Here is a 13,769-nt window from a genome sequence, read left to right as displayed (position 1 = left end):
TCTATAACCTTTCAGTTTTCTCTAAATTGTTCTTGCAGTCACTGAATAAGTACATATTAACACATTTAAAGCAGACAAAGTAAAGGCTCAGGATTTCATAGTCTTATTAACCCAGGCTCTGTCAACAGCAACTGATGTCCTTATCATCTTAAGGATGGATTACAGCAACATTCAGTTCTTGTGGTTCCTTGGAAGACCACATGGAAACATTCGCCATGTAGAATGAAGTTACTTGTTTGCTGGAAGACGATAGCCACTTTAGAGGGTTACTCCTATGTTTCGGTCACTGCAATTTAAATCAATAGAGTTCAGTTGGTTTTAACCTGTAAACCATGGTTTCGATTCAGGTTTTCTTATCTGGATCTAATCAACCTTAGAATCTTCATCTTAAATAACAACAGCTTATTTCAAAGCATCTATCTTTTTTGGGGGGAGGGGGAGGAAAATGAAAAAAAAATAGTTGAAATTTTAGATTTTAATGTAACAATTTCTATTGCAGCACCATTTTTATTTTTATTAGTATCAAACATTTTGTAAGACAGGATGAATGGAAGTTTTTGACTTCAAAAAGAATTACTACACACAAATAAATACATTTTTAATATATTTTTTTTATTTTAATTTTCAAAAGAGACACAACACAAAGAATCCTCCTTCTTTACATACTGTAGAAAGTGTATCAGTTGGTTACAAAAGACATTTGTGCATCTCTTCCACAGTAATCAACCATAATTCAGATTAACTCAAGTATTTTAACTCAGATATATTTATACATATTACCATCATCATACCTCCATTTTCATTTGACTATAATTGTTTAAACGTCCTTCATCATAAAATATATCAAGATTTAAAACATAACCACATACTGGCATTTCATTTGCTATTTCTAATATCCTCCAGTAACACTGAATACTTATGGCCTATTCTAGCTAAACATCCATAATATTTAGCAACAAAAATTTCTAATCCTCCTTTCCAAATCACTGTTTACAATTTACATATACTTTCCTTATGTTGTACCCATGAATATTTATACTGTTATCATTATCCCTCCTTTATTTGACTGTGTCCTTTATCATAACATTTTCCCCCCTAATAAACAAAACTTAACTAAATTTAACTTAGTTCTTTTTTATTAACCTTTAAATATAACCCCCCAAAAAAATTCTAATCTACCTTTCATAGGTACATTCAATATTCATATCCAATTATTACTTATCATAGCAATACACATGTATACATTATTATCATTATCAATTATTTATTTAACTATATCTATTGTCACTAAATTTCACTAAATTTAACTACTTTTAGATTATACCCTTTCATCTATCAACTTGTATCTTTCCAGTAGCAAAACAATCTCATGTCTTCTGCCATTTGTGGTATCAGTCCTCTAATCATCTCCTTAATCAAATTTGTATCGACTCCTCTTTGCAACTCATTGCTTACTAAGTCTCTCATGTAGTTTCGATGCCCTTCTTCTATTTCCTTAATCAGCTTATCTTTAATTGTCAGTGGTGTTTTCAACGATGTTGCTAACAAAATTTCTCTCTTTAAATCCATAAATTCTTTTATTTCTTCTTCTTCTGTATCTTGCCATCTGGGGTAGAGTTCCCCTCCATTTAATTCCTCTTTCCGTATTCCACTCTTTCCATTTCCAGACACAAACCAATCACCATAGATATCAGCGGATTTAATTTCTTTGTAGTCATTTTTCTCTTCTGTTTTTAGGACTCTAACCTCCACTTTTTCCACTTGATAAACATCTCCAACTTCTTCATCATATTTTACTGTTAGATGCTCTAGATTTTCCAACTTCTTCTCCATCCTCTCAAATGTGTTTGATAATTTCTGAATTAAGGCTTTTGCAAACTTAGTTTCTTTCTGCTGTTGAGGTTGTGCCATTATCTAGAGCTAACAAACACTGCTGCTCTGGCTTGGAAGGTTTTTACAAGATTAAGCATAAATTCACAATAAGGTCTTATTTTCACTTTTCTCTGGTTAAAGATATACTTCAAAGGAACATCTGTATGCTTTTCTTCTTATCACTCTCTATAGACAAAACAGTAAGATCTTGAAGTGCCAAGCCAGAATAATCAGTGAGGAAAGTAAAAGTGTTTTGTTTCCAATACACAAACTTCTAGCCTCTGAATAGCAGTGTCGTCTTTCCCTCTGTTGTTACAATTTTCTTTGTTGCTTTTTGTATCTTTTTTTATTCTAAAGTTAAAAAAAGTCAAATTCTTGAATGAAATAGAGAAGAAAAAGGGAAAAACACACATAGTAATGAAGAATGAGAATTTTAGTCCATAGGTTGCAAAAAATAATAATGAGAAAAGAAGAAACTTAATCCCTTCGGGTTAAAAGGCTTGCATAAATTCCATCCATGAAAATAACATTTAAAAAGTAAGATAACACACTGTCCAAAACCATTCAAAGCTTAATTCCTCCACTTATTTCTTCTGTTCGGAAATTTAAATTAACTTTATGTTTTTTTATAGGCAGTCTCTTTTAAAACGGTAAAAATTCCTCACCAGCTGGAAACACTTTCTTTTTCTATATCCTTCTGTTTTGGAGCCGCCCCGACTTCATCAGCCTAATGGCTGGATTTTTTGTCACCGGCTTGAAGAATTTCTCTTGGATCGATCAGGGATTTTGCGATGTCCCTGAGATCAACAAGACATATTCTTCCTGTTCACTGTCTCTGCGGAATGGTTTAGGTCCGATTGGACCATCCAGCGGCAAAAGTATCAGTCTCGGAGCATCGAGACCACACATCCGTATTGTTGTGACGTTGGCTCCTGATCACAAATAAATACATTTTTGATTGAGGATTTTTGTAACATGACGGGGGATGTAAAAGTAGACATCACATTTTATGGTAGAAAATCTCCAATGAAAAGAAGTTGACACATTTTGATTTATATTCTAAAGAATTCTAACCCAGAAAGCTTTTCATGTTTACTGACTCTTTATTGCTTTAGAGAAGCCACAATGACGGTCTTCCCAGTTTCTGATATTTTTTATATAGTTTTGGTAGAAAGGGATAATTTCTTATCTTGTAAGTCTGTAAGTCTGCAAAGCCCTAATATTAAATTTCTCATTAATGCAAATATATTTTCATTTGAGTAATGAATCAGCTTATTGCATACATGCTTAATCAGCTAGCCAGTTTTACTTTCAATGACTTTGAACTCTAATAATGATAAATAGTTTAAAATCCTTCTAACTAAGATTATATTTTGTTGGATGCCAGCTCTAATATTTTTACAGCATTTGGGTAATTGTCCTGCAGTCATGCATATCGTACATGCAAAGGCCTAATATCAAGAAATGGTGGCTCCTTTATAGGCTGGTATTCCTTTATAGAACAGCTATTTGATTTTGGATGTTCTGGGAAAGCCCCATTATGATTCAACTGACTAAAATATTTTTTTTCTAAAATGTTGGGCCCTCATATTTCTGACACACAAATCTTACATTTAAATCCAGAGGAGTTCAGTCTGTTCTTTAAATCACTCTAGGTTTTTTAGAATGGGGTTGATGTTTCTGCTCAGCATTCAGAACAATATATATATTAACAATATCAGAACACCTCTAGTGATTTTAGTCCTTCTTTATCCCATATCAGATTTTTATGAGACATTAATCATGTGGATAACTTTTACCCTGAAAGGTGTAGCGTTTAAACATTTTTAAAAATAAATATAATAATAATAACAACAGCAGCAGCAGCAGCAGCAGCAGATGAAGAAGGGTTATTCATAGTGAAGAAAATATATGTCACTGAAAATGGCAATAATTCAATTTTTCAACTGAAATAAGATTATCTGTATTTAAACATTTTAAGTTTAGCTGCAAACCTAAGTGTGCCAGCAGTGGCACAAGCTCAAAACTTTAAAGTTTCTTTGTTGATGATGAGCATATAAAATTTATAACTCATGAACCTGAACAAGAATATGTCAAGCACTGTTTTGTTGTTGATATGCATTTTATACTTAATAAACTTGTTATCAGTACAAGGCTGATGATAGACAATATTTAGCTGGATTAATTGAGTGCTTGTGTACCATATTTGCCAGCTTCTCCAGACAGTTAAATACAGTATATAAGATCTCCAAAATGCCATAATTTAAGTCTGGTTATTTGTGCCATGAGTGAGAAGTCTGGGTTAAATTATCCAATGATTCATTCTTATTATTATTTTGGATTTTTTTTTTTAGCAGATGTAATAGTATATAGGAAAACCTTGCGAAATGGGCAAAGAGATGGTACTTAGGGAACTATTAGGTAAGGAATGTAGGGAACTACATTCCATTACACAGATAGTCCAGACAGGAAACATAACCAAATAAAATAACTCTACTTTATTGTAAAGCTACATTAACAGAAACATGCAGATCTTAAAATTCTCCTACTGTCACCTATACAGCTTGATAATGTAGGGAGAGTTAGTTCTGAACCTCTTGCTTCACCCATTATGTTATGCTATCTCTTGCCTGACCATTCTCAAAACAGCATCTATTTACCCAGTCTCCTAAGGTCTTTCCCACATACAAATACAATAGTCCATGGTATTCTCAGAGTCTTCTCCAATAACAATGTTCAAAGGTGTCAATACTCTTTCTATCTTGCTTCTTCAAAGTGCAGCCCCTCATACTTTCTCACACAAACCAAATACAGAAAAATTCTGTTAAATCAGACGAAAATCACCCTAGTTCCCTGTTGCCTGATGTTATGCTCAGTAGCCAGAACAATACATATGAAAAGTATTATAATATCTATGGTGATTTTGTTCCTCCTTTATCCCAGTTGAGATTCCTATGGTACTTTAAACAGGAGAATAACTTTTTCACCCTGAAAGACATAGTTTTAAACAGGTTTTATTCCTGTTGAATTGGTGAATGATCTTATAAACTTTCTATTGAAGCAGCTTCCATCTGACATAAAAACACAGTCCTAGCTTTATAGCACTAACCTTAGTTTATTATATAAGCCACAACATTAGCTCATTCATTTTGCTGGAGTCTCTAACCCACGATTTACAATGAAAATTCTGTGTTTATTTAGCATTTTAAATCAAAGCAAGACTTCATATTCAAAAGCAGAAGGAATGAAGTCACCCACTATATTACAATGCTCCAGAGACCAGTCTGATAAATCCAATAATCATATAAGTAAAATATGCTCAGAAAAGAAGAAAATTGTATAAAGGGATTTGAATGAGAGAAAAGTCTATTTTACGCTCTGAACATACGTGCCATCCTCTAGAAAGAGTTCATTGTTATGAATGTCTAATTCTATCATTTGAACTGCTAGAGTTCAACATCGCCACACCACTAATTAAAAGGTCCTGGATTCATAAGTGGATGTAGCTGTAGGGTTGTATACGCCAAGCAGTGAAAATTAGAAGACACACCAGCTTTTAAAAAATAAGACCAATATTATACTCCAGTGGCTCCATTGATGAATGTGAACATGAAGAAGTAGAAAGGTGGGTGGGTTTTTTTTTCCAAATTTACATTTGAAATTGTGGTATTATTCTGAATGACACATAACTAAAACAGCCTGAAGCCATGCAAATCATATAAAGAATGTCATAAGGATGAGGATGTATACTTTGAACTGGGTGACTTAGTTTGTCAAAGGAGTCTCGGGAACTTTTCTTTCATATCAAGGTAATTTGATTACATTAAGGAATGGGCTAATCAGTGCCATGCCAATGTCTTAGGTATTCATTTTCTTTCTTGCCTATTGATTCATTATCATCCCACTCAGTGGATTTTTTAAAAAATGCACAAAACTATTGTTTTTAGAAATACCTCACCCTAAATTATGAGATTTTTATATGTATTTATTCAGCTAAAGTTTTATTCTCATTTTGCCACTTTTTAAAGTCAAGACCTACAATGCAATACATGGCAATGACATATCAAAGAACCTAGTGATGTGAAAACCAAGAAAAATGAATTTATCTTATAAAGAAGAATATGAAGAACAGCGGGATTACAATAAATTCTCATTATGTCAAAGTTACAATTTAGTATAGCAGAAAGTGTGATCCTTGTGGCACAGAGGAAAAGCAGCTTTCAGCAAGACACCAGAGGGCAGCATTGCACCTTTCCCTGTGAATTCAGGCTCTTGTACATCCACATACAATCTTAGTTCGTTCATTTTATAACCTAATTACACTGGATTGGATTATCGTCACATTGAAATTCATATTGAAACCAATGGCTGAATATGACAAATCTGCTGTTGGCATTTTGTTCAGAATTCACAAAACATGAAGTATGTTTTTAAAACTTGAGATCTTGACTAAACATATTATTCATTTTTGAAGTTTCTACATGTCTGTGAACATTTACTTCTGCAAGAAAGGTTGCCTAATTGTATATGAGTTCAAGCCTCATTGTTCCAGACTGCAGTATAAATATAAACAAAAGGCTTTTTCTAATAATACACATCATATTTTTGATGTGTCCTTCTATCATTGTTATGACTGTATCCATGGTAAGCATCATGCAGTATTTTCCAGCAAACAGTGTAGGGGCACTTTTAACTGTAGTCCCAATTAACACTTTTAGGATGGCATGGGTCACAATGAATATGGTAATGAACAATTAAATACATAGGGACAGAGCCAGAATTTTAGATATACAATAGTTCTTTCTTTTTATTTTTATTTTTAAATGGACTAAATCTATCTGGGGCTTGTACTACAGTTTTTATATAAATCTTTGAGTTATAAGAAACTGTTGCCATATTTTTTGGAGAAATTATAGTTGGGGTGGGGTGTTTAAGAAATATGGTTCACCACCTCAGGTTGCCAGCTCCTGTTTTAAACCTCCTCTGTTTCCTATTTTAAAAATGTAGTTTTGTTTAAAAAGTTTAAAAAAGCTACCTCTTTGAATTGCTATGATCTTCAGTTTGCAGATCATGATGTTGCATGTTATGAGATGGTTACACTGCACTCAGGATCACATATCAGTTGAAATAAACAGGTTTCTAAAGAATATGGGTCCTGCTGACAAAATGACTATAATGTAAAATAAATGTGTACAAGTATCATGATAGTAGCTTTGAATGAAAGTTGTTTGTCTTTCTATTAAAATTAGTTATTGTTATACTTCAAAATTCATGTTAGGGCATTGTCACAATGCACCAGCTTTAAAAGTAGGCTTTGACTGAAACTTTGTTGTGTAAGTTCCAGTAGAACAAATAATATTTTAAAGAGGAGTGGGTGCTGCATCAATCTTTCATTTTATTTAAATGAGGCTTTACCCCAAAAGCTTCTCTTGAACTCTGCATGTTATTTCATCATTACAGTACACTGTGAGGGTCTATTTTGGGGGATAGGGGCAATATCTGGCTCAAAACAACCATTTTCAACAAAATCAAGTAATGGCACTATGAAGGTAATATTTTCCTTTTTCAGCAGGTTTTTTTAATCACCATAAGATTGAGTATTGTAATAATTATAGTTCTAGCCCTACTCATTATTTGTCTAATGGAAGGCCTGAAAGGCAATCCACCCCCTGCTAGGGTCTAAAATTGGGAGAGAACAGAAAGGGCATTTTCCAGATATGATAGACCCAATGTGAATTATAGGGAATGTCTATAAGTATCCATTTCGCCTCATATATATAACATGTGCAAGAAATATATTCTTTACAAACTACTTCAATTTTAGGCAACTAAAATGATTTCTATTTCGTAGTGAGCCCTGAATAGTGTTTGCCAAAGAAGCAGTAGCCAGTATTAAATTAAGGACCCAGCTGTACTTAAAAAAATAATAGATAATAGAAAACAACAACAATCTCATGTATGAAAAATAGAAGAGAGCACATATGTTCACATAATAGCTGCATTTTAGAGTAGAATTAAAAATTGAAAATGGACTTGCAACGGATGGAAATGTATTTTTTATGAAAATGTATCATTAGCATTGGCAGGTGTCAGTGGCTAAGACACTGAGCTTGTCGATCGGAAAGGTCAGCAGTTTGGCAGTTCGTATCCCTAGTGCCGCTTAACGGAGTGCGCTCCTGTTACTTGTCCCAGCTTCTGCCAACCTAGCAGTTGGAAAGCATGTAAAAAATGCAAGTAAAAAAATAGGAAGCACCTTTGGTGGGAAAGATTCTGTGTGCCTTTGGTGTCTAGTCATGCAGGCCACATGACCACGGTGACGTCTTCGTGGCCAGACAATGCTGGCTCTTCGGCTTTGAAACGGAGATGAGCACCACCCCCTAGAGTCAGGAACAACTAGCACATATGTGCAAGGGGAACCTTTAACCTTGCCTTTTAAGGATTCTTTAAAAGAATATTATATGGTTGCATCGTACATAAGATGATTTCTCTGACATCAGCATCCAATTACAAAAAAGAAAGTATACTTCCTGTTATATTTACCATTCAATCTGAAGTTTTGCAGTAGGGCATATTTCTATTAAATGACACCTTCTGATTATTAAGCCAGCATCTAGCAGAGAGGAGAAACCTGCCCTGGTAGATTTGTTCATTTTTTCATGGATGTATTCTTCAAATATTGTTTTCTTGGTATTTATTTTGTAACATCTCTTTGTGAAGGAAAAATAAAATAGGTTTGTGGAGAAAAAATGTACGTAACTTGTATTAAAAGTTTTGTACGGCATATGATGGGTGGCATTTCAAAAGTATGTGATACAAGAAGTCAAAGGAGTCCTGATTGTAATAAAGGGTTATGGTAACCAAGCCGTTTATTTTGCCATAGTCAATTTGAGGGTAAAAGACAAGTGCTATTAAGCTATATGTTGTTCATAGACTGCAATTTTCATATTTTTGGTGTAGAACTTCAGTATATATTGTTATTTCCTTTACTGTACATAATAACATGATTCACCAACTGACAGATTAAATTATGGGGCTGGAAAACCATTCATAAACATCCATTTGTTTGTTAAGAAAAGATTTATATAACATATTTATTTCATTTCTGCACCAAGACTTTTCATTCTTTATTTAGCAATCAGCATTTTCTGGATGATTGGTAGCATACAAAAATTTTATATATATTTATATATATTTCTTCCTTATTCTAGATTTCAGAAATATTGGTCCAGAAATTAAACCAAAATGCCATTCAGTTTGACTTAAAACCTGGAGTTAGAATACTTGTTCATGCTGCTCATTTAACAGCAGGTTGGTGCTGATTCTTTAATAATTGAGCTAGCATTGCTGAAACAGTTAATTGGCAATGCTTTCATGATAGAATTGTAGATTTTTAATGTTCAGAATATTTTTCTCCTTTTATTTTATTGACATGTATTTAAAATACTTCTTTGTGATAAAATGCAATACAATACATAGCTAAAGTTCTATTACATTTATTGAGACGTAATCACAGCTAATGTCCAGAATATTAGAAAAGGGAAAATGCTGTGAATGGAGGTAGTCCTCAAGATTTAGTGGTAAGAGATACCTTTACAAAGAGATATGCTACATAATTTTTTAAATTCACTTCATGGTTTTCATAACTACCAGCAGTCCTTTCTATTTCTTCATCTCAAAAAAATCAAATCAAGAAACCAAGTTGTGAAAATGTAGCTGAAATTAAACATGTGTATCTCATTGGCTCCATAGGTATGGTACTTTTGTATAAAAGGTTAGAAAAGGACATCATTCACCAAATGTTAATTCTACGAAGATGCAGTTTATTCATACAATTTAATTCAAAAGTGCTAGAGCAAATGTACTTACAATGATGACTACCTAAAAAGAGAGATACTTTTTTATTCCAGAGATTGAATTAAAACACCCCATGAGTGCCTATCTACATTGCAAGCAGTATATTCATTTTTGTTATTATCTTTGGCTGTTTTAATACACACGTCCAGAAAAAGTTAACCTAAACTGTCACAACTATAGCAGATTAAAAAGGGGGTTTGTTTCTTGATATTAACATTCCTTGATCTTCATCTGCAATAGGTAATAGTCTGAGAACTGAAGCCATAGGAATCACAAACCTTCTGCCATAACCAACTTAAATAAATCATTATTGACTTCTATTCTGAAAAGTTTGTAGTCTGTGTATCAGATGTTAAGACTATAGAAGCATAGAGGTGTCCTGGTGCAGAAAAGACAGATAATTGTACAAACTGTTCAATAACAGTGCAACCTTAGTTGGAAAAGTTCAAGAACATCAGTGATGGTTTGTTTTTTAAAAAAGTCATTCTACACTTTCTTTATGTGCCTATGGCTGAATATACTATTGTCTAATTTTTGAAACTTCTTTTTAATTTTTTATAGCTCCACTCACAGATGTCACGCCTAGCCATAGTGGTTCAGCCATGCTAATGTTACTGTCTGTAGTATTTGTGGGATTGGCAGTATTTGTAATTTACAAATTCAAAAGGTATGTGAGTTTTTTTCCTCCCTGACTTTCTTTCCATCCTTCTATCCATGTGAAAGCATAATTCAAAGAGAGCCTTAGCATACACGTAGCAATGATGGTTTTTGTTAATGTTTTAGGAAGATTCCGGGCATTAATGTTTATGCACAGATGCAGAATGAGAAAGATCAAGAGATGGTCAGTCCAGGCAGTCACAGTGAAAGCATTCCTAATGTCCCTCAGAGGGAGCTGATGAACCCACAGCAACTAGTAGATGAGAAGTTGGATACCAGCCCATAGGTAAATAAACTAAGCCAGCCAATAGCTGGTCAAAGTTTGCATTCTGATTGGCTAAAACTATTCTGACTTTTCCAACCTCTTCTGCTAAAACACTCAATATTCCCACTGATCTATTAACACATCTAAATTTCTCTAAACTAACACAAATATCTTTACCCCACCTCTTCTAATTAATGAATCAGAAATTATGAGGTCAAATGTTATTTTCATTGTAATAAATGTCACAATAGTTAACTAGGGCTATGGGGAAAAAAACATCCTACCATTACAAATACCTTTGTTCAAGGAAACATTTCCCTATTTTTGGTTTATATTTTGTTGCCACAAAGTCATCTTTCAATGAACTTTTTTATGTTTTATGACATATGCCATTCAGTCACTTACTGAGATGTTGTAAGTAAACAAACAAACTTACACTAATCACTAGACAAAATATAAAATTCTCCTTTATGGTATCATGACAAATTACTAGCTATCATTATTACAAAACTAGCTGAATTTATTTTGCTATTTTTATTCTTTTACATCTATCATGCCTTTTAGGCAATCTCTCACAAGAATTAAACTGAACACAAATGGAAACCATTACAATTAATACAACAACAAAGGTATTTTATTCAAAAATCTTTGAATAAAAAATTGTGCTTTCTAAATACCTTTGCACAGTCACTGCAGTATATCCCATCAAACATGTTTCTTGGCAATTTTAAAATGCATGGACATCAACTCCCAGAATTCCCAAGCCAGCATATGAGCCTCCTAAAGATGGACATCTCCTTATAGTTTTATTGATTTGTGCAATTCTGCAAAAAAAAAAAGATAATTTAATAATTAGTAAGGCTAACTAATTTAGGATGTTAGTGATAGTCATTATTTTATATTTCAGCCAGACATATATTTACAACCACTGTAAACTTTAAAAAGTAGTTATAATGTAGCTTCTCCAGATAAGTCTAAGAGACCAACTATTATTTCAGTTTCAATTAGAATTTCTGAATTTCATATAAAGGCAGCTGTATATTAACAAAGTTTGGATAAACTCTGAGGAAAGCTTTACTGGAGGTGAGTTTGCCAATGCACTACTTTCAAATTCTTTGATGCACATATTAGCATGACATGGCCTTTTAGAACATACAATGAAGGGTACCTTGGAGATTTTCTAGTCAAACCTAGTCAAGCAGGACTGAGACTCTCTGTTCTTTGAATTTAACCTTTGAATGGACTCTGTCTGGTTCATATGTTTGTATTCCAGTTTACAATAATATTACAATAATATCATCAGCTCACAAAATTTGAGAATAGTATTTTTTGCTTTATGTTGAACCTAATGTCAAGATTTAGGAAAGATATGAATGATAAAGTGAGTGATGCCAATAAAAAAGAAGTATATTTGTTCTGATGTTATTTTAAATTCAAAGGTAGATTAAATTAATAAGTATAACTAATATGTACATGATTTATGTATTTAATATTTTCCAAAATTTGACAAAAAAGAAGTAATGTGTAAGTAATCTGTGGTGACACAGTGGTTAGAATGCAGTATTGCAGGTGATTTCAGCTGATTGCCAGAAGTTTGATTCTAACCGGCTCAAGGTTGACCCATCCTTCCATCCCTCTAAGGTCGGTAAAATGAAGACCCAGATTGTTGGAGGCAATATACTGACTCTGTAAACCACTTAGAGAGTGCTGTAAAGCACTATGAAGCAGTATATAAGTCTAAGTGCTATTGCTATTGCTATATATTGCCAATTATCAAGGGCATGTTATGCATTCTTCTGGAAATGTATTATTAATTATGATCAAATGCATGCAACTGTATTTATTACTGAAGCTGTTGTTGTACTTTATCCTTCATTTCTCTTCCTTCCCTTCCCTTGCACATGTAGATTAGTATTCAAGGATTGTACTTTTAATGAATCCAACTGATTCTGGCTGGGGTTATTTGTAGGGTTGCCAGATTTCCAAAGACCAATTCTTGTTCACAAGAGGCTATTGGGAGGAAAATCTCCTGGACATCCTGGACACCAACCAGCGAGCGTGACCAGACAGCCAAGGACTGCCCAGGGTCCAGGACCAGACAGTGCATAGACTCTTGCCCTGCTGATAAGCACACTGGCGGTCAGATGTCTGAGGAATGCTCGTCAGGCGCAGGTGCGCTGGGTTGCTGACCCACTGATTAGTACACTGGTGGTCAGCTGAAGGGGTGGGGGACTGGAGCAGCTGCCTGTAGGGCACAACACCAAAATAACCATGTTAAAGTACATGGGTAATCTGGAGCCCTTTCAGAGCTGCCAGTCATAAAGTTTGATTATAAATATTGTCCTGGGCAGTGGACAAAGCAGATGATTTCTATACTGTCCAAGTTCATCATGGATATCTGGCAACCCTATTTGGATTTAGCCTTGGCTGTATCCAAGCCAGTAATTACCATAATTCAATTTAAAAGTGTTTTGAAATGTTTGGGCTCAGCCTTGGACAATATGACATAGAGAGATAAATTATATCTTTTCTATAATCATATTTTAATATAAGGTTCAGTTTTTGTACATATATTTGTCTTATTGCTTCAAGAGCCTTTTATGGCCAGTTTAGGTGATAATTAAATAAATATATTCAGAAGGACTCTTAATGTATGGGAGTTGCCTATAATGTATGTGACAGAAGTATGTGTATATGAGTGAAAATATCTCCAAATGCATATAATGATTAAAAATTGAAAGGATGAGGCAGGACTCGCTGTGAGGCAACTATAACAGCCTTTATTAGAACATTTAGCGAATAACTACAACAGACAAATTCAGCAACTTTCCCTGCTTGACAGCTATGTATATGGAGCTGTCAAGCAGGGCAGCCAATGAAAACATCCCAAATAGCCCGCGCTCAGCCAAGCCGCGTCTTAGCCAATCAGGCGCAACTTGGCTGTTGCTAGCTGTCAGGCAGGGCAGACCGTTGGTAGGTCAAGGATAGAACAAAAAGCAGCATAGATTCATAGAGCAGAAGATTTTCCCCTGAAAATCCATGCTGCATCAGCAAAGAAAGTAGAGTTCATTGTCAATTCTATACAGATGTTTTAGATAGCCCAAAGATTAGAATTTTAGTA

At 34.0% G+C, this 13,769-nt stretch overlaps 1 protein-coding gene across 1 annotated transcript in view; it reads left to right on the top strand.

Moving 5' to 3' along the window:
• SORCS1 (sortilin related VPS10 domain containing receptor 1) overlaps positions 1-13,769 on the top strand; it is a 454,044-nt gene that overhangs the window by 439,696 nt on the left and 579 nt on the right. The window contains 5 exon segments of the mRNA XM_081955321.1: positions 9,081-9,180; positions 10,288-10,393; positions 10,510-10,655; positions 10,658-10,669; positions 12,618-12,820. Of these exon segments, the coding sequence (XP_081811447.1) occupies positions 9,081-9,180; positions 10,288-10,393; positions 10,510-10,655; positions 10,658-10,669; positions 12,618-12,757 (504 nt within the window). The 3' untranslated portion in view covers positions 12,758-12,820.

This window comes from Natrix helvetica (assembly GCF_964273705.1).
Source record: "Natrix helvetica genome assembly, chromosome: 5".
NCBI classification, from domain to species: domain Eukaryota; kingdom Metazoa; phylum Chordata; class Lepidosauria; order Squamata; family Natricidae; genus Natrix; species Natrix helvetica.
Note: the sequence above shows the minus strand (reverse complement) of the source record. Positions and strands in the feature narration are given on the sequence as shown.